The sequence below is a fragment of the Ailuropoda melanoleuca genome, chromosome 2 (genome assembly GCF_002007445.2).
Source record: "Ailuropoda melanoleuca isolate Jingjing chromosome 2, ASM200744v2, whole genome shotgun sequence".
Lineage (NCBI taxonomy): Eukaryota > Metazoa > Chordata > Mammalia > Carnivora > Ursidae > Ailuropoda > Ailuropoda melanoleuca.
The window spans coordinates 150276366-150298372 of NC_048219.1; the positions used below are offsets into that span (position 1 = coordinate 150276366).

Genomic DNA, 22007 nt, shown 5'->3' on the forward strand with positions numbered 1-22007 from the left:
CCCCGTTTCCCTCCAGTGGCTTCCCATCTCACTCAGAATAAAACCCAAAGTCTTTATCATTTTTCTCCTGACCTCATCTCTTACTTCTCTTCCCTTTACTCACACCCAAAAGCCACATTAGCCACCTGTTAAGTTTCTTGTATATCTCCATCTCCTTCCTCCCACCAGAACACTTCTGTTTCAGCACTCGCTATTTCTTCCATCTGCAAAACTCTTCTCCCAGATGGCTGGGAGGGTCTGGCTCTTGAACTTTATTCAAATCTCTGCTCAAATTTCACTTTATCAGAGGGGCCTTCTCTCACTGACCCATAGCAGATAGTGCATTGCCCTTTCACTCTGTTTTCCTATTTCACTTAATTTTTCTTTTTAGCACCTCAATCATGACCTAACAAGGTTATGTTTATTTATTGTCTATCTGCTCCCTCCGCTTGGATACAAGGTCCATGAAAGAGGGGACTTTTATTTTTTACTCAGTGCTATATCCCCAGTGACAGTGACAGTGTCTGGCACATAGCAGATACTCAATAAAACATTTATTAGCTATCATTTTTGGGGAATGGGTACCACTTCAAAGAAAATAAGAGCTAAGGCATTGGACTAAAATAAATCTAGGTTTTATTTGTAGTTAGAAACTTAGAAGCTGTGAAGTGTAAGATATGTTATTTGCTCTCTCTGCATCTGAGTTTGCTCAGTTGTAAAATGTAGATGATTCGTGATAGACTTGTGGTGAGACCATATGGGATAATGTGTGTAAAGCATCATTAAGCACCTGATGCATAGCCCTGAGAATCTAAAAACTGCTTGCAAGCACAGTTCCTATCAAGTGGGAAGTGCTCAATAGTTGACAGTTTTTATTGTTGTATGATAAACATATGAAATAATGTGTAGTTAGAATTGATTTTGATGAACCTATGATTGTTTAAATGGTGCAATTCATTTTCTCAGATCTTCATTTTGGAGTGCCGTGTAGATAGCTTGGGCTTGTATCTCCCTGGTCAACAGGGAGAAATTTGTTTTTTTAAATTCCATATCAGAAAACTTCAAAACAACAAAAACTTTGATATGTAGTGTTGGGGAAGTTTTCATTAAGTGCAACTTCTTCACTTCATACATGTGTAAATACACATTGTGTGTAACAGCATCTAAAATTGCATTTTAAGAGGGGTAAGGAAAATTCCTATTTAATCTTGTGATTTCTTTTGCAAAACAAACCATTCTTTTGTAAGCAGAATCATCATTCCATAACTGATCTGTTTCATAAATTCGCATGCCTGCGTACCCATTTCTCTGAAACTATGCCCTGTCCGATAGACTTGGAGAAATGCCTTACAAAGAGCGTATGTATATTCGTTGCATAAAGGACTCTACCGATAGCGAAAACGGGAAAAAAAAATTAGAAAACGTGTTCCAAGCTCCTCTCAACCACATATAGAAACTTAAAAAATTAAAAAGATAAGTATTTTTGCGGATTTATCTCACAAACTCACACAACAGTATTTATGCATAACCGCCTGTTAGCAGTGACAGCACAAAATGTACAAGACATAAGTTTAAGACTATCTCTGATATCTACAGCACCACCGCGTTAGTTTTAAAACAGGCGGACAACAAAGGCTCCGCAGAGAACGCTTTGCACTACAATTTCCCCCTTAGCCTGAAAGCAGCAGCTATCCCTCCTTCAACCCGTTTTGTCTATGGTCTCTACAAGTGACACCAACCCAACACAGCCAGAAAATCACTGCATTTAAAGAGCGAGAAAATATCAGTCGTCTCTCCAATTAAGTCTTCTATTTTCCCATTTTGGCATGAATAATAAAGCTAGATTTAAGCAGCAACAAAAAGAAACTTTCAGCGGATTCCTGGAGCCAGGGGAAATAATGCAGATTTTCCGCTGACCGGAAGAGGAAACAGCATCCAATCGGGGCTCGTTCCTCAATGGCCAATCAAATTTCACCTTATTTGGTGGTGCTGTGGAAAACGGACCTGGAAGTCTTTGTCTCCGGTGTGAGGCTGCGATCACCTGCGGGAGAGATCGCATACCTGAGGCTCTGTTTTTTGCTTTAATCTGAGGGTTAAGTGACAATCAGTTCCGGTCTTTTCCAGTCTTGGCTAGATTTGCTTGTATTTTGTTTTTAGCCATTGCTCATGTAATGCACTCCCTTAACCAGGAAATTAAAGCGTTCTCCCGGAATAATCTCAGGAAGCAATGCACCAGGGTGACAACGCTAACTGGGAAGAAAATTATAGAAACATGGAAAGATGCCAGAATTCATGTTGTGGAAGAAGTAGAGCCGAGCAGTGGGGGTAGTTGTGGTTATGTGCAGGACCTTAGCTTGGACCTGCATGTTGGTGTTATTAAGCCATGGTTGCTTCTGGGTGAGTATATCGATTTGGCACTAACTTATTGATTACTTTTAGACATATTACTGTTCCGTCCCCCCCCCCCCGGAATGTGTAATATTCTGTTCTATCAGCTATCCTGCTGAAAAGTTGAAATGTTTCCTTTTTTAGATTTGGAACTTACATTAGCTGGCCAGCGATGTTTCTGTCCCACAATATATCCTAAGAAGCATAGATTTTCGTAGCACATGGCACCTGGTATTTGGATTTTAGAACGACTCTCATCCTGGTTTTTGTTTTGTTTTGTTTTTTTACTTCTCTGGAGGATAGGATGTTGATTTTGTATTTTCTTGGATTATAAATGGATGTAGCCATAAAAATCATCAGAAAGAATGCTTTTATTAGGTACAACTGTAAGTGGCAGGGGTTAAGGTTATAGAAAACTTAGTACTTGAAATAGCCAAGTGCTTGTTTGCCTCCTCTGCTGTTACAAACCATATGGAATGTATGCCTCCTATAGCCACATCTGTCTAAGTGCCTGTTTTGGGAGTGTTAAGGAGAAATTATGTTTTCATTTTATAGCTATGAATTTGATAGTTTTATGATTTCTTGTATTAGGGAGAATATTGTTTGCCTATCTAAAGCATGGTCTGCAGATAGTAAAGGAAGCACAGTTATGAAAAGTACAAACTTGTTAGTGTGGCAAGAATATGGTATGGCATTCTTTTAAAAAATTACTATGTTCAAGTAGATTTGAATTATTTTTCATTTGTGAATAGAGAAATTAAGACTTGGAAAGATTAATAATTTGCCAATATTTATGCAGCCAAGCCCTACTTGAGTAGAAAGAACACTGAACTGGGAGTCAGAGATAGCCAGGTCCTATTGTGAAGTGCACATAGCATCTCCTTTAAAAAAACCCTCTGAAGTAGGGATTATCAACTCCATTTCACAGATGGGACCTCGATTTAACAACGGTCAAGTAATTTGCACAGGGTAACACACCTAGTAAATAACAGAGCTGGACATCAAGCTCAAGTCTGATCTCCTACTCTACATTGTCATTTACACTGCCTTGGTGGGGGGGGGGAGGGGGATACCAGATTTTCAGTCCAGCTCTACCTCTTAGTAAATGAACTAGCACAAGTCATTTGTTCTCTCTGGCCCTCCGAGAAGCCATCTGTAAAACCAAAGTAAAGGTATCTATTTCTCTTATAGGGTTATCCTGAGGTTGTGAAAAGTTTTTGAAACAAATTAATTGCAGCATACATATGAGTTGTTATTGTATTACGGGTTACATGAATTGCTACGTGAGCTATCTTTCACTTCAAATAAATATCACTTCACATAAATATCTCCAACTAGTTCCTGAGGCCAAGTGCAAAATCAAGGGATCATTTAGCTAGTCTGAAAGGTTCACCCAGAACTTGCACACCAGAAAATACATCCAGGCACATTTTTCAGTTATTTGGCTTCCACTGTAGTAATAATGGCTTAAAATTCTGTGGTAGAATTTTAAAATACCATTTCACTCTCTCATGAACTTTGCTTGTGATTTTTTTTTTTATCTAGACTTATCCAAAGTGAGCTGATCAAGGTAGTATTCTCAGATTGGCATTGGAACCCTTCCCAGAATCCTGGGAGAGTTCTGGGCGAGACTTCTGAAACTAGACCTTACATGGTCTCCTCTCTGGACCAGGAAATGGGATATTTTTGTCAGGTACAACCTCCTTTCCTGTGAGAGGTAGATGGACTTCTTTCTGCCTAGTTACAAGTGCCTTATTCCTGAGGGACCCATGGATGATTACGTCTTAAGTTCTTCCACATGAATGATGCAGGGGTTCTTTCTGACCGGACTAAGTTTCTCTCTGGGGATGGGGATTGTTTCTAGGTTGCTTCAGAGAGCTTCCTTCATCTCTTCAAAGCAACACAATTCCCACCCAGCACTATATGAAATTTTGGTAGGGAATAAAGAAAATGAAGCTGTGAAACTGTAATCTTTTTCAGTTACCTCATAAATTCAAACCAACTTCTGAATTTCAAAAATCTAACGCAGGCCACTGAACTATCTAACAGGTTGACAAAAATATCTTAGCATTTTTGTCCTAGGCTTTGAAAATCATATTTTTACAACAAAATCACTAGGACTTTTCCTAAAACCAATTTACTTTGTAAAAGTAGAAAGTTCCATTTCTCTTGGGTAGTTGAAAGATACATGTATTATTTGTTATGTATATATGTTATTTTGTAGGTGTTTTTTTAATACCCTTTTTTAAGTAACAAAAGAAGTAGATATTTATTGTAAAAAATACAAATGAGCATAAAGAAAAAAAATCCACCTGTAATCCCACTGTAAACATTTTGTTCAATATACTTCCTGTCCATTTTTAGGCATATACATATTGTTTGTTTTTATAAAAATGGATGATGGTATTTTGTAATCTAATGGTATCATCACCTAATATATTGGGAATATATTTCCATGCCATAAATATTCTTCTGCATTCTCATTGGTTTTGTTGTTGTTTAAGTAAACTCTATCCCCAACGTGGGGCTCAAACCCATGACTCAGAGATCAAGAATCACATGCTTTACCCACTGGGCCAGCCAGGTGCCTGTGCGTTCTCATTTTAATGGGTATATATATTTCACTACATAAGCGTATCGTATTTTATTTAACCCAATCCCTATTGTTAGGCATTTGGTTGTTTTTATTTGTTTTGGGGTTTTTTGTTTGTTTGTTTTTTGTATTATAAACAATGCCACAGTAAATATCCTGATAGTTAATCTTTGCAACACCCAGGACTTTTAAGACAAATTGCTGGAAGTGGGGTTTCAGAGGACAAGATACATACACAAGATGAATTTTTTTTTAAAGATTTTATTCGTTTATTAGAGAGCATATGAGAGAGAGCCCAAGAGAGAAACAGTATGAGCTGGGGGTGGGGCGCAAAGGGAGAGGGAGAAGCAGACTCCCCACTGAGCAGGGAGCCTGATGCCCTGGGACTCTATCCCAGGACCCCAGGATCATGACCTGAGCTGAAGCAGACACTTAACTGAGCCGTCCAGGCGCTCCACAAGATGAACATTTTTAAATGAATATTTCTAAATTGTCTTTTAGAAGGTTGGATTGAGGTCCTTCCAAGTTGTATTTTTTAAATAAATAAATAACTAATAGAATTGCTGCAAAAATCAGATTAAAAAGTTATGATGATTATTTTTATGTTCAAGGTGATATGATTTATTTCTTGTAGGGTCACAAGATGCTGCTCATGATCTGGATACTCTGAAAAAGTACAAGGTAAAAAAATGCCTCAGGTCTGGCACCATGTATAGGAAGTATTTTGTTACATTTATTTAGGAAACTAATAGTCCATTTCAGAGTTTGTTGGGGGTTTTTTAGATTTATTTATTTATTTTTGAGAGAGAGAGAGAGCACAGGGAGAGGGGGAGAAACTTTAGCAGACTCCTCACTGAGCTTGGATCCCAATGCGGGGCTTGATCTCAAGACTCTGAGATCATGACCTGAGCTGAAACCCGAGAGTCAGATGCTTAATCAACTGCACCACCCAAGGGCCCCCATTTCAGAGTTTAACTGGTAACATTTTTGGCTGTCACTTTAATAAAGTTGCAAAAATTATTGTACCTAATTAAAATATGTGGATTTGTAATCCATCTTTCTAATTTTTATTCTGTCTCCTTTCATGTATCCTTAGGAACCTAACTTTGCCTCTGCTTATGTAGTTCCTTCGTGTGGAGTAGACTTGCCTCTTCTTTTCTTGTCCAAAACCTACCCATGCCCAAGTTCTAACTCACATACCACTTCTTCCCCAATGTCTTCTCCCACCCTCAACTGATATGATTTATTATTTTAGTATTTACTAAAAAAGTTTCAGCCATCTATTTTGTCAAGCAGTACTTCAGCAGCATGGAATTGCTATGGTTTGTGGAGTGAAAGAGTTTTTTATTCACATGAAGCGATGATCTGAGGGGCAGAGGGGGGAGAAAGACAAATAAGTTGCTTTTTAGTACAGTGTATTATGTGCTTTGATGGGGAAATGCAGGTGCTGTTGGAAAGCATATGAGATGATGCCCTTCACCCATGTTTGGATTCGGTTGGGTTGGGAATTGTAAGGTAAGGGAAATCTTCCTGGAGGAAATGATACTGAAGTTTACTCGGAATGGGATGGGGAGGCAACAGACAGAAAAGTGTTCAGGTAGGAGAAATGGTTTTTGTGTGGAGTCCCAGAAGAGAAAGGCTGGTGTTTTCAGAGACAGGAAAAAAAAAAAGTTCAGTAACCCAGGAATTAGAGGGTGAGAAAGAAGGATCCCAAGAAACAAGCCCAGAGATGTAAGCAAGAGTAAGATCACAAAAGTCCATGGAAGCCAGAGTAAACGCTTTGGACTTTATCCAAAAACCTTTGAAAGTCTTTACCCAGGGGAGTAACAGGATCAAATTTGCAGTTTGAAAGATTGCTTGTCAGAGGCAGTGTGGACAATCAATTGGAGTGTTGTACAAACTAGCATGGGGAGACTAGTTAGGAGGTAGTTGCAGTCACCATTGTTATACTGCCTGACAATAAGAGATAATGGCCTGGAATTGCATAAGGATATGAGAATTACTATATTTCCCAATAGGATCCATCGTAGATTAATATTTTAACATAAGTAGAATAAGTGTCAAAGTCTTGCTTACACTAATAAGTGAATACTTCTCAAGGAAAAAATGAAAAATAGAAAAACTGATAAATCGTTGGCAAGTGTTTCATTATCTATCCCCTCTTAGGAGACACCAATTCAAATTTGCTTTCATCCTGGTGATGTGAATCAAGCAGCTGTTTAAAAGATCCTTCTGTCTGTATACATGTGACCCTGTTAGATGCCTAAAAGAAGCGAAGGTAAACTGAGCAGCTGAATAGAGGGTTTATTGAAAAATTTAGTGATTTGGGTAAATTAGATTATTGATTTAAATGCATGGCACGTTTCAAAGGGATATCCTAGGACTTAAGTCAAGTGCTATAATTAATAGAAATTCTCTTGTGGAGGATCATTTCAGAAATTTCAATAGGAATTTCATTTTAATGTTTAGGTATAGTAATAGTAGTTGCTTTATGAATAAGGTATCCAAGTGCTTGGTGTGTGCCCTATAAAGCACTACAGAAGATAGAAAACTGACTATAACATAAAATGTTTGAAGTTACTTATTGCTGCATTGTTCGTAATAGCAAATCATTGAAAACAACCCACATGTTCATCGATAGGGAACTGTTTAAATAAACAATAGTATACTCACACCATAGAATACTTACTGTATAGCTATAAAAAAGAACACCAAGAAAAGGATCTATAAATACTGATATGAAAAAATCTCCAGGACATATTTAAGTGAGAGGGGAACCTAAGGTGTTGCCTTTGTGTAAGAAAGGGAAAATTATTTGCCTAAAGATGCTCTCAAAAATCATACAGGAAACCAACAAAGGTGGTTATCATTAGAGTGGGAGATAAAAGAGTAGATAGGGACATTGCGAGAGCAAGATTTCTTAATGTTTCTTATAATGTTCTGATTTTTGAACCAGTTTCAAAATATGTAAGTTTATTAAAATTGGAAATAATAATGCCTAAATGTTAGGATTAAGTGAGATAACTTATATGCCTAGCACATACTAAGTTCTCAATAAGGGGCTATTATTATCCCTATTACAAAGGGCTCCCGAAGGGCAATCATTGTTAGGACCTCTGTAACTACATTTTGGAAATATGTTTAATTACTAGAAAGGGTTTTCGACTGTATGCCCATCACCACCACCACCTGTGACTCAGTACAATTTTTTTTAATCAGGACCAATCAGTACACATGTAAACTGCATTTCCCAACAGCTAAACTCCCCGGGCATTGGTAATCCACAATATTTGTAAAAGCATTTTTACCTTTCAACAAGTTTTCCGAAGATTCTCATTTGGTTTTCTCCATAATCCTTTGAAGATCTACAGATAGTGAGAGGTGTGTGTGTGTGTGTGTGTGCGTGCGTGCGCGCGGGGCACACACACACGAAATACACACATGAATACATCTATATATAGAAGACCTCATTCCTGGTCTTTTGGGAATGTAGAATATAGTTGTAAAGACAAAGGCGAACACATCAATAATGTAAAACATTGGAAGATGTTATATAATTAAGGGCAGAATCATAATATAATCCTGGTCAGAAGTAACACTGGAAGTGAGTCACTTGACATAGATTAGACTTCACTGGGGAAAACAGAAGGACATTTCAGACTTTATCTTCTAAAAGTGTTCTTACCTTTCTTTCTAGTTTCTCCCATCTCCTCTCTATTTAAGAATCTTTCTTGATTGGACATTTGAGGTGTTTTCTGTTGTCTTTCTTCCACAAGGCAGTTCCACAAGGCAGGATCTTTCTAGCTGTCCTGTACACCTATTTTTTAAATTTCTAATGATAATTTGATCAGTCTTGTTTAAGTCAGGTGTCTTCCTGAATCCAGTCAGCTCTATTAGGGAGAGGAGTAGGGCACTGCCGGAGCCATACCTATGAGAGTCGGGGGCAAGAGAGACAGAGCTAGACAGAGAGTCCAAAATATGTGTGAAGTACATGAAAGTATGGAGATCAGGCAAAACCTAACACCCATGTTAAGAGAGAGAGTAAGTACAGTGAGGCATGTCATAACAAGAAACATGCCTTATTTTTCTGATCCATTTTGCTTTTGGATTCTTTTAATTGACTTTCCACATGGCTCCTTCCGTGTGCTTGGGTAGACTGTAGGAAAAGAACTCACATGCACAGTTGGAGTAAAAGGTTGCTTTTGTGTACTATTTGAAAGAAAATCTTTCATGATCATCCTTTCAACCAGACTAATTAATTGGAATCTCTGGTTTGAGGCCCTGTGGCATTGACATCTTTTAAAACCTCACTGAGTGATTCTAACGTGCAGGCACACTTGAGAACCATCATATTTGTAATGAATATGAAGGAAAATTGGGAAATAATTACTGAAAGGGAAGTTTGTATTATTGATATACTTCCCTTATTCAAGTTTTTTATATGGATATTCATTGATTTTTCCAACAAATATTTTAAGTGCTTTCTGTGCTCAGGTCACTGCTCATTCACAGTGCTTACTTGCAATAGAGAATAAACCAAACATGGTCCCTACCTTCATGGAGTTTCTAGTACCACGAGGGAGACAAATAATCTCAAAGTGGTAAGAGCTATACTTAGGGCAAGTAGAGGGTGCTATGGGAATGTATAGAATTAGCCCTTATGGTGAGGAATGGGCAGTCAGAGAAGGCTTTCTGCAAGTATTATTAAAATGAGTTATGCTTAAATTGTTTATTCTTGTTACAAATCTCAACATCTCATTCTCTTTAATTAGCCTAATATTAATTCATTAGAGAATTTTTAAAAATCCTCTTTTTTCTCTTTAAGGTGACTCATATTCTCAATGTTGCATATGGAGTTGAAAATGCTTTCCTCAGTGACTTTATATATAAGAGCATTTCTATATTGGATCTGCCTGAAACCAGTATCTTGTCTTATTTTCCAGAATGTTTTGAATTTATTGAACAAGCAAAAATGAAGGTAAGTTTTGTTTTGATCCACAATTCTTCAAAGGCAGAAATTTAAAAATATAAGTCCATTATCCAATCTTTATTCTTTTTGTGATGAATACATAGAGAACCACTATGAAATTTCCCCTCCAACAATCTATGAACTACAACTATTTATTCTCCAAATTTTTTTCTTCTCAATGAGATATATACTTTTTTAAAAAAAGTAATCTCTGCCCAGTGTGGGGCTCAAATTCATGACCCTGAGATCAAAAGTCACATGCTCTATTGACTGAGCTAGCCAGGCGCTCCTCAATGAAATATTTACTTTTAACATTAATTTCTCATCTTCCTCTGGCTTCCTGAGATAAAATTCTCCACTTAACTGGATCTTCCTATGTTTGTATGTACTTAGATTTCCTTTGATGGTTTCTAACCACCTGCCCTCTAACCAATTTGCAAGATAATCAGGTGGAGTATGGGATAGACGCTGCTGTGGTCCTTTTAATGTATTTATGAAGATGAGTTTGCATTTTTGTGGATGTGGTAGGGATAGTGAATTTATGCACTTTTAACAATAGAAAATTATAGGGTGCTCTAAGGACTAAACGTGTATTGCTTTACTGAGATTGTGTGAAATGCTCATCAGAAGCTGTCCATTGGTTCTCTGACTTTGAAAGACCAATGGTTAATAGCCTTCTTCAACTTTGGTAATAGATCCAAGTCAACGCTGGGCGTCAAGGTTGGCTGTTACCAGTAATTATACCTTGAAATGACATCATTTTTAGTTAGTATATAATTCTTTGAAAATTTATGTGAGATAAATAGATGGGAATGTAGAAGCACTTACAGAGAAAAGTTAACTCTCCTGGGGCACCTAAAAATTAATGACACTCAACATTAAAAATCCAGCTTAAATTCTGGCTAATGATTTCCCTTTTACCTTTTCTCCTTCCCTTTTTTCTTCCCTCTCCCTTCCTTCCTTTTATTTAATAAAATTTATTGAATGCCTTCCATGCCCAGCACTGTTCTAGATGCTTTCTTTTAGATAATCTGGAAAACTATTTAACTGTACTGTTCAGCTTTATTTAATAGCAGATATTTAGATAAAAGAAGAGGAAGAGGGTTTCTAATTCAAGGCCTAATATTGGCCAGTATTTTCTCTTATGAAAAATGTTATAGAGTCTAGATTATAACATTCCAGTGTGCCAGTTGATAGTGTTAAAAATAAACATGATCATATTTCTGTATTAGTTGCTTCTCTAGGGAGATGTGGGATATGCCATAAATGGTAAAAGAAAAATGTAGGCATCATCCATATGCATATTCATATTGGAAGATATGTACATGTTGCAAGTAAAAGGTAGAAAGGGTAATAGTTAATTAAAAGTTTCCTTTGCTTGGGTTACCTTAGAAACAGAACCTGAGACAAAGATTAAGAGCTGATGCTTCATTTGAGAGATGGAATCTGTGGGCAGTGAGAGTGGGAAGGGAAGTGACTCAGGAAAGGATGGGAAGCCGCGTGAGATGATGTGTTTCACAACTGCACAGTGAGCTGACAGTGAAATAGTTGGGTGCTCAGCAGGTGTACCTGCTCTCCCATAAGGCATCTCCCAGCAGGGAGCACAAAGAAACTGCACCTCCGTACAGACTTTGGGAGGGAAGGAAGAGAGAGTTCATCTGCCTGGCTCCCTGTCAGCTCCTGTTTTACACAGGTCAAAGTTTACCCACGGGGAGGAAACTAATCCCACAATTCCAGGTTACAACACTGCACTCCTTCAGTAGCTGCCTTGAAGCCAAACTCAGTGGCCTGTGGTCTGACTTTTCATCCACATTCAGAAGCAGCAGGAGAATCTAGAACTCAGGGTGTACTTGTTTATGCAGAGACCACCATAGGGGAAGAGCCAGGCCTTCTTAGGCAAGCAAAACTCATCAGGCCTAAGGGGAGCAGTTGGCCAAGAAGTGGAGGCTGAGGTGGAGAAGCTTAGGGCCCATGAGATGATGGCACCAAGAGAATCTGAGGAGGTACCTAAAATGTTTCTGCTACAAGATGTATTAGAATTCCGTAATCTGTTCTAATTTCTCAGGCATTGTGTTTTACAATGCAATTCTAACCTCAGCCATATTTCCTTGCCCTGAAAACTCTTTATGGTTCAGATTAATACATACTTAATTTTAGCAATAGAATTCTTGAATTTTCTTCATTTTTTCTAGAAGAGATTTTTTCATAACTTTCTCTGTTGTATATGCAGGTTTTATTAAATGTGATTACTCAGTGAATTGAGTGTCTCAAAATTACCTTTCTAGGCCCTACACTTTATCTTTTCACTTACAGCTGCCAAAAGGAATCTCTTCTATTTTCCCATGTCTTTTCTTATTGTCCTCTGTACTTATAAAACCCTGTTGTTTGGTTTTTCTGCCTTTCCTCTCCCTGTGCCTCATGCATTATTTATTAGGTTTATGCATTAAGGGACAGAAATACACATGAGAGGAAAGTAGTAGGGTAACCTTAAGTAGGGTAGCCTTAAGAGTTCTTTGTGAAAATTTACTTGACTCCCTTTTTTTATGTGCAGAAGATGTTGATAATATGAAAAGGTGTATTTAATATTCCATGTTTATCACTCATTTTATGAGATGCGATTTTAAAAACACGATGTAAGTAAACTGTCATTATAGAAAAATTGGAAAATACAAATAAATAAAAATTTACTCTTCTTACACCATTTAGACATAACTACTGGTAACATTTTGATGTATTTTTTTAATCTATCAAAAGACTCATTTAAAAAAGACCTAAACTTGGCCCAGTTAATCTGTCAACAAATACTAATCACTTATTCTGAGAAGATATGACGAATACATTTATACTGCTGCCCTCACAGACCTTTCAGTCTCGTTGCAAAGGTACTCACGATGGCGTGAGAACAAAGAATGCTTGATAAACTGGAAATACTATAACACGATTTCTATCTGCCCATATAAAATGGTGATTCAGATTTTTCAGAGAACACTTTCTTCTTGGAATTGGAGAACAAAATTAATTTATTTGATTGGCAAACATTTATGGAATATCTACTATGTGCCTAAAATTGCACTAAGGACGCAGCATACAAAGATGGTGAAGATATCCCCCCCGACCCCATCTTGCTCAGAGAGAGACAGGCTTCTGAGAACAGCAGCCAGTGTTAGCTGGACCAAGAAGCAGAGCAAAGGCCTTCCAGGTAGAGGACTATTGCTAGTGCAAAAGAAAAAGTTTCTTTATAAATTTTAAAATTATTACTATTTTGAGTTCTGGAAAGGGGATATAAATCCAGTAACTTACCTAAGAGTACTTTCTCTCCTTTTTATTTTAAGATTTATTTATTTTAGAGAGAGAGCGAGGTGGGGAGGGGTAGAAGGAGAGTGAGGGAGAATCTCAGGCAGATTCCCCGCTGATCACAGAGCCCAGGATGGGGCTCCATCTCACGACCATGAGATCATGACCGGAGCGGAAACCGAGAGGCAGACGCTTAACCAACTGAGCCACCCAGAAGCCCCTCTGGGAATACTTTCAAGGACAATATGATACCCAAAGAATAATAAAAGATAAATAAGTCAATTCGGAGGCTATGGAAAGCAACAGAAGGGTAGCTATTACATACAGGATATAAGAAAGAAGAAAATACTAACATTATTAAAGATGAACTGATACTGGATGCATAGTATATAAGACTGCACATAAAGCCAGTTTCATTTTCAAAGGCATATTAGGACTCAAAACAGATGACTAGTATGTAGTCAGGAAATATTAAAAATGACATTGAATAGTATCTTTTTTTTTAGCTCACAATTCCAGGTTTCTTTCAGACATCTGATTTGTTTTGAGATAAAAGAAGTTCCTTACTAGTTTTCATCATTTACTGTAATATGATTTTTAAATGCCTTTAATCTCAAAAATGAGCTATTATACAAAGTGAGAAAAGTTGCATGTATGTATAGTGAGTATTGTACAGAAACAGTTAAAACTGTACAGAAACAGTTAAAATTTGGAAATAGTCATATATATAAGAAAACAGTTGAAATTGTCTTTTTGATATAAGGATTTTCAAAATATTTCCTAATTTTATTGTGAATCATTTGGTTTTCTTGAAATGAGAAGCATTTGCAAATTTATTGCAATAGATTAGGAAGGGAATTTTGTAATAGATTTATAATTGGGAGAAAATTGCCTTGCAAAAGTGAAATAATCCAATGAGTCATAAATATAGTATTGTTAATATATGCTTTGGGTAGAGAGTTTTCAGTTTACATTTTATTTTGTCCCCCTTCCCCCGTTCCCATCTTCTGTGTTGTACCAAAAGAAGAATCAGGAAATGAAGTAACTAAAATATCTGTTCTATAGGGTGTACTCCCAGTTCACTTCATTTCGTTTAGATCATTAACTTTGTAAAAGCCTGAGATAAGCCAACCTATATCAGTGCTGTTCCGTCAGCTCCATCATTTCATTATTAATGCAATATTACCCCCATCAACATTGGTCTTGCACTGTGTCCCTTTTCATTTGTGAAGTATCATTTACAAGTTACCTGAAACATTTTTCATTTATTGACCTGATGCTAAGGTATCTAATTGCTTTTTCTACTTCATTGTCATGAGCTGTTTGTGTCATCATTTTACTTTCTCATAAGTTTAACTATTTTTTAAGTTACTTCCTTCCATAATAAAGTATATCCAAGGGTAGAAAATTTTTTCCTTGCTGGTCATTTCACACATAGATTACCAAGCCAGTGACACTAGTTTCTTTATAGGAACACTGTGTGTACCTACCATGTCTCAGTCTTTTTGTTTACTGTTATGATTATGGTTTCATTTGTTTCCACATATATTACCTGTGATTTTTCTCTTATTTGTGGATGTGTATTCTCCTAAGTTTACTAGGCTTTTATATGTACTTTATTAGATTACTTCAGTTTAATGAAAGATACTTTTTCAAAATTCCAAATATATTATCAAAGCATTTCAATCCCTGGGGGATAGGAAGAGAAGTTGGTTGATTTGATTAATTGATTTTTTTTCCATTCATTGCTTACCAAGAATTGTGTTTTGGTAATTGAATACATTGAATCAAACAAATTGATAAAATGAATATTTTTATAATTTCAGGTAGTATAAGGATGTACAGGTGATTTAATAACCTTTTTAAATGAATAATGGAGATTTTTGATTGATTTTATTGCAGGATGGAGTGGTTCTTGTTCATTGTAATGCAGGAGTTTCCAGGGCTGCTGCAATTGTAATAGGTTTCCTGATGAATTCTGAAGAAATCTCATTTACCAGTGCTTTCTCTTTGGTGAAAAATGCAAGGCCTTCCATATGTCCAAATGCTGGCTTCATGGAGCAACTTCGTACATACCAAGAGGGCAAAGAAAGCAATAAGTGTGACAACATACAGGAATTAGAAAGGGGTGACAGTTCATGAGTTACATTCCAACAGGTAAAGAACAACTGTAATTTCTGAATTGGCCCCTGCAGCCACCCGTCTCCTTTTTTTGAAGAGTGGACTAGTAAAAACTTCCTTTTGTCTTGTGTTTTTCAAGTGGAAATGGAGGTGAAGTGATTGTCTTGAGCTAGTGTATAAACACATTTTTAAATTATATCATGTTTTCTTTGGTATTATAATGTGTGATTGAATGCTTCTTTAATTTGCTAAAAGATGAGGTATTACTAATAATTGATTTCTGTAGATGAGAAAGATTTACATTCAAAATCTTTATTAGATCATGGAAGGATTTTTTCTATTCCAGCAACTATTTCCATGAAGTTTTGAAGTGGTACTTGACTTACTATTTCAGGGGGAGGTAAATTTCTTTGTAAAGAATTTGAGATCAAAAACGAATACCTTAAACCTCCCAAAAGAGATAACCCAAATCAGAAGGTTGACACAATATAGGCATACCTCGTTTCATTGCACCTCACTTTGTTGTGCTTCACAGATGTTATGTGTTTTACAAATTGAAGGTGGCAATCCTGCATCGAGGAAGTCTGTTGGCGCCATTTTTTCCAATAGCATTGCTCACTTTGTGTCTCTGTGTCACATTTTGGTAATTCTCACAGTCTTTTGAACTTGTTCATTATAATTGTATTTGTTATGGTGGTCTGTGATCAGTGATCTTTGATGTTACTATTGTAATTGTTTTGGGGTGCCACGAACCAGACCCCTGTAATACGGTGACCTTAATTGATAAATACTGCATGTGTTGTGACTGTTCTACCAGTTGGCCCTTCCCTCATCTCTCCCTTTCCTCGGGCCTCCTTATTCCCTGAGACACAACAATATTGAAATTAGGCCAATTAATAATCCTACAATGGCCTCTAAGTGTTCAAGTGAAAGGAAGAGTCGCATGTCTCTTACTTTAAATCAAAAGCTAGAAATGATTAAGCTTAGTGAGGAAGGCATGTCAAAAGCAGAGATAGGTCGGAAGCTAGGCCTCTTGCGCCAAACAGTTAGCCAAATTGTAAATGCAAAGGATAAGTTCTTGAAGGAAATTAAAAGTGGTACTCCAGTGAACACACGGATGATAAGAAAGCGAAACAGCCTTATTGCAGATATGGAGAAAGTTTTAGTGGTCTGGATAGAAGATCAAACCAGCCACAACATTCCTTTGAGCCAAAGCCTAATTCAGAGCAAGGCCCTAACTCTCTTCAATTCTCTGAAGGCTGAGAGAGGTGAGGAAGCTGCAGAAGAAAAGTTTGAAGCTAGCAGAGGTTGGTTCATGAGGTTTAAGGAAAGAAGCCGTCTCTGTAACATAAAAATGCAAGGTGAAGCAGCAAGTGCTGATATAGAAGCTGCAGCGAGTTATCCAGAAGATCTAGCCAGGATAATTAATGAAGGTGGCTACACTAAACAACAGATTTTCAATGTAGATGAAACAGCCTTATATTGGAAGAAGATGCCATCTAGGACTTTCATAGCTAGAGAAGAGAGGTCAGTGCCTGGCTTCAAAGCCTCAAAGGACAGGCTGACTCTCTTGTTAGGGGCTAATGCAGCTGGTGACTTTAAGTTGAAGCCAATGCTCATTTACCATTCTGAAAATCCTAGAGCTCTTAAGAATTATGCTAAATCTACTCTGCCCGTACTCTATAAATGGAACAACAAAGCCTGCATGACAGCACATCTGTTTACAACATGGTTTACTGAATATTTTAAGCCCACAGTTGAGACCTATTGCTCAGAAAAAAAGATTCCTTTCAAAATATTACTGCTCATTGACAATGCACCTGGTCACCCAAGAGCTCTGATGGAGATGTACAATGAGATTAATGTTGTTTTCATGCCTGCTAACTCAACATCTGTTCTGCAACCCATGGACCAAGGAGTCATTTCAACTTTCAAGTCTTATTATTTAAGAAATACATTTCGTAAAGCTATAGCTGCCATAGATAATGATTGCTCTGATGGATCTGGGCAAAGTAAATTGAAGACCTTCTGGAAAGGATTCACCATCCTAGATGCCATTAAGAACATTCGTGATTCATGGGAAGAAGTCAAAATGTCTACATTAACAGGAGTTTGGAGCAAGTTGATTCCAGCCCTCATGGATGACTTTGAGGGGTTCAAGACTTCAGTGGAAGAGGTAACTGCAGATGTCGTAAAAATAGCAAAAGAATTAGAATTGGAAGTGGAGCCCGAAGATGTGACTGAATTGCTACAATCTCATGATAAAACCGTAATGGATGAGGAGTTGCTTCCTATGGATGAGCAAAGAAAGTGGTTTCTGGAAATGGAATCTACTCCTGGTGAAGATGATGTAAAAATAGTCGAAATGACAACAAAGGATTTAGAATACTACATAAACTTAGTTGATAAAGCAGCAGCAGGGTTTGAGAGGATTGACTCTAATTTTGAAAGAAGTTCTACTGTGGGTAAAATGCTATCAAACAGTATCTCATGCTATAGAGAAATTGTTCGTGAAAGGAAGAGTCCATCAATGAGGCAAATATCGTTATTGTCTTATTTTAAGAAATTGCCACAGCCACCCCAACCTTCAGCAACCACCACCCTGCAATCAGCAGCCATCAACATCAAGGCAAGACCCTCCGCCGGCAAAAAAATTACGGCTTGCTGAAAGCTCAGATGATGGTTAGCATTTTTTAGCAATAAAGTATTTTTAAATTAAGATATGTACATGGTTTCTTCAGATATAATGCTTTGCATACGTAATAGACTACTATATAGTGTAAGTGTAATTTTTGTATGTACTGGGAACCCACAAAATTCATTTGACTCACTGTTGCAATATTTGCTTTACTGTAGTGGTCTGAAACTGAACCCACAATATCTCTGGGGTAGGCCTGTATTTATATAGTGGTTACAGTATTCACAAAGTTTTTATGTCCTTTTATGAAAATGTACCCACTTTTCATTTTTATTTTTATTTTTATTTTTAATATTTTATTTATTTATTTGACAGAGATAGAGACAGCCAGTGAGAGAGGGAACACAAGCAGGGGGAGTGGGAGAGGAAGAAGCAGGCTCACAGCAGAGGAGCCTGATGTGGGGCTCGATCCCATAACGCCGGGATCACGCCCTGAGCCGAAGGCAGACGCTCAACCGCTGTGCCACCCAGGCGCCCCTTCATTTTTATTTTTAACTTAATTCTATTGCCTGTATTTATTTTTAATTTTTAAAACTTTCGTATAAATGTTCTCTCATGTGATTTTGAGCTTATGGTTCTTTTGGTGACCTGGTCTCTTATAGTATGTTTTTCATACCCCAGGTCCCTAGCCTTCTGTTTTTGAGTTACATGTCATAATTTTTGGTCTCCTTGGATCTGTGGGAAAATATTTTACACTGAAAGATCATGCTTTAGGTGTGATTTGTTCAAATCTCTTTTCTAGTTTGGTATTCTACTAGAGAATGTATTTTTAAGGAAAGAAAAGTTATGGTTTTGTAAGAAAATGTAAGTACTTTGTTAGAAAGCCTAAAATCATTAACAATTTTATCTCTGGCCAGAGGCTTTGAATAGTTTTCTTTTCTTTATTTTAAATTAAGTTTCCATATTGGCAAGGCTAAACTCTGTACATTATAAATTTGCTTAAAAATATTATTTGAATTAATCAGAATAAAGTGTACTTTAAATTAATTATAGTAATTAGGATAGAATTTATTTAATAGCTTTCAAATAGTCTTTCATGACTTTAGAAAAATTTCATTGCCATCTATATTTTATTAAGAAAGTCTTGAGCTCTTCTTAAATACACGTTATAGAGAGCAAGCATATTCCTATGTGTAAGTTGGAAAGTGCACATTGAATACCTCTGTGTATTTAAGAAGGCAGGCTTTCTTAACACTGTCATGATCAAAAAGTAAAAATGATAAATGCAAATTATGTTTGAGATTGCTTATAGCCTGACTAGATGCCATCACGTGCAAAGTTATAAAATTTGCTTCTGTTGAGAAGCAGCATAAATGTATGTAATCAACCTACAGTGAGCTCTTTGAAGCAGACCAAGGAGAAAGAATCTTCTCCAGTATGAGACTGCTATGTAATGTTGTCTTCATGGTCAGTATTGCTGAGGGTTTGCTAAGTGAACCTTTTCAATTCACACGAAAGCATTTAAATATGTTTTCTTTTGCTAAGTGCTCTTTAGTTTTTAACCATTAAATGTTGTGACATGAAGCCTTGACTAGAACTTGTTCATAATGGATAGCATAATATTTATGTCTCTAGTTTGTGTGATTAGTTGTTGCCTGTAGTTATCTGGTTATGGGACAAACACGTATCTTCCATATCATCTACAGAAGTGCTTTGAACATCAATTTTGTTTTATCTTATGATAAATGATAGTAATTTGTTGTATCTAAAATAGATCAGTGAATGTAATTCAGTCTTTTAAATTAGGGGTATTATAAGGCAATGGTGTGTCATATATATATATGTCACACACACACACAGTATTTTTCTTGTGTGTCTCATGGGTATGTCACTTTGTCAGATCTAGTTATTTATAAAAAGAAAATTGTTTCATTATGATCCTCTGCACGCATTTTAAAAATTTAAAAAAAAATGTATACCAAATATAGGTCTGTTTTGAGGTGAGGAAAAATGTTTCAAGGAGTTTTTGCCTCTATTTTAAAATAGATTTTTCTGCCATTTTTCAAGGGAAGAGGAAATGAAAATATCATTTGCTTTTAAACATTGAAAAGAAATCTGAAGCCTTGCTAGCAAGCTGAAAAAAATGAGTAGAACAAAAGTACTGGAACAAAAAAAAAATGATATTAATTTGAGGTTAGTATTTTTTAAATGTTTTGCTAACTTCGTACTTTAATGTAGGTTTGTGATTACATATAACTTGAATTGAAAACCCAGAAAGTATTTAAATTTTTGGAAAACTGAAGAAATATTTTTCCTAGTTTCTTTTGGGCAAAATTTAGATGCTAACTCAGAGACAAAGATTTCAGGGAAAATGGAGTACAGTATTTAAAATCGTTATTGCAGTTTTACTTTTGCACCTCTACTCCCCTTTTGAACTTGATTGAAATGTGTGGATATAGACTTGGAAATTTTTGTGCATGTGACATAGGGAACCTACTTTGATTCCGATGGATAATTTCGGTGGTGGTGGGGGGGGAAATTTTCTTGAATTTGTCAATGTGATTATTAGTGACTGAAATGGTTCAAAAGTAATTTCTCAAATATCCAAAATGTAGCAAATATAAGTCAGAGTATTGTCTTACAGTATTACTCTGTGAGTTAATGAATTACCACCTTTATAAGCAAAACCGTGGTACATTTTAAAACAACAGAAATACGGAATAATGAATTATAGTTGATCCTTGAACAACACAGGTTAGGGGCATCAAATCCCCACATAGTCAAAATATCCATGTATAACTTTTGACTACCCCCAAACTTAACTACTAATAGCCTATAGTGGACCAGAAGCCTTACCAATAACGTAAACAGGTGATGCATTATGTACTGTATTCTAATAATAAAGTAATCTAGAGAAAAAACGTTATTAAAATCATAATGAAGAGAAAGTACATTTGTGGTACTGTACTGCAAAAAAATCTGCAAGTAGGAGGACCCGTGTATTTTAAACCCATTCCATTAAAGGTCAACTGTATTTGGTTTGCTAGGTGACTCTAAATAATTATTTTTTATGCCCAAAGGATCCTGAACATATTTAGTCATTCTGTAGTTATTTAAGAATTTAAACAAGAAGATTTTAAAGTTTTATAATCTTACAATACATATAGTGGCATTTCAAGTTAACAGATTTATGGTTTGTTTCCATTGATACACTTTTAAAAATAAAGTTTTCTATTTCAAGTGACTCTTTGACCTACTTATTTTGTGTTCATATTTATAATGTACCCTTTATTGTTTCTAGGTATTGATAATACTTTAATAAAAATACATTTACTGTTTTCCCCTATTAATATCTATATTTCTTTGAGGCTATTTGTTTTAAAAGATTTACTGCTTATTTGTTGTCAAATTCTGGGTTAAACCTTCTGTTGGCAAGACACAAAATTATACATTTTGTAATATAAGTTAAAGGTCTATGGAGATTTGTTGTGCCAGCTATTTAAGAAATGAAAAACTAAAGTAAGATCTTATAATTGGCATTACTTTGGATAAATTGGCAGTGAGAATTCAATTGAACATTCCAGTATTTTAAATCAAGAGAATATGCCGAATTACTCTTAAACTACTGAATATTCTGACCATGACAGCATTGAGATTATTTGGACGCAGTCTGGCTCCTCCCTCCCATGTTCACACATTATTACTTCTCTGACCTCATTGCTGCTGCTTTCTCCCTCACTCTGCTTCAACCACACTGGCCTCTGCATAATGCATAATCAAGACTCCATGACATTACCAGCGTTTCCCTCTACCTATAATACTTTTCCCCCAGAAACATCAGATCTGTGCTCAGGTGTTAACTCGTAGTGGAGCCTTCTCTGACCACCTTATTCAAAATTGCCCCCATCCCTAACACTTTTATCTCCCTTTCCTGCTTTATTTATTGCATTCCCTAATTATCACCAACATTCTATATATTTTACTTAACTTATTTTGTTGTTTTTCCCATCAAAACTTGAGCTCCT

General features: G+C 36.4%; 1 protein-coding gene across 3 annotated transcripts; it reads left to right on the forward strand.

The window, feature by feature from the left end:
- Positions 1–1972: 1972 nt before the first annotated feature.
- Positions 1973–18395, forward strand: DUSP19 (dual specificity phosphatase 19). Of its 3 annotated transcripts, XM_034654824.1 has the most exons (5): positions 1973–2376; positions 5595–5641; positions 9786–9938; positions 15126–15380; positions 18358–18395. In XM_034654824.1, exons 1-4 carry the CDS (start codon positions 2151–2153, stop codon positions 15363–15365), a joined length of 666 nt encoding a protein of 221 aa, XP_034510715.1. In that variant the 5' UTR covers positions 1973–2150; the 3' UTR covers positions 15366–15380; positions 18358–18395. The 3 variants fall into 3 exon arrangements, with proteins under 3 accessions (XP_034510715.1, XP_002928021.3, XP_019664280.1); XM_002927975.4 differs by lacking the exon at positions 18358–18395 and having other exon boundaries at positions 15126–15397; XM_019808721.2 differs by lacking the exon at positions 18358–18395 and having other exon boundaries at positions 9904–9938; positions 15126–15259.
- The last annotated feature ends 3612 nt before the right edge of the window (positions 18396–22007 follow it).

Excerpts from the sequence above, each read along its gene's own strand:
- DUSP19 (XM_034654824.1), top strand. The coding sequence starts at position 2,151 with ATGCACTCCCTTAACCAGGAAATTAAAGCGTTCTCCCGGAATAATCTC. Across the intron at positions 5,642-9,785 it reads ATACTCTGAAAAAGTACAAG|GTGACTCATATTCTCAATGT; the intron begins GTAAAAAAATGC and ends TTTCTCTTTAAG. Across the intron at positions 9,939-15,125 it reads TTGAACAAGCAAAAATGAAG|GATGGAGTGGTTCTTGTTCA; the intron begins GTAAGTTTTGTT and ends ATTTTATTGCAG.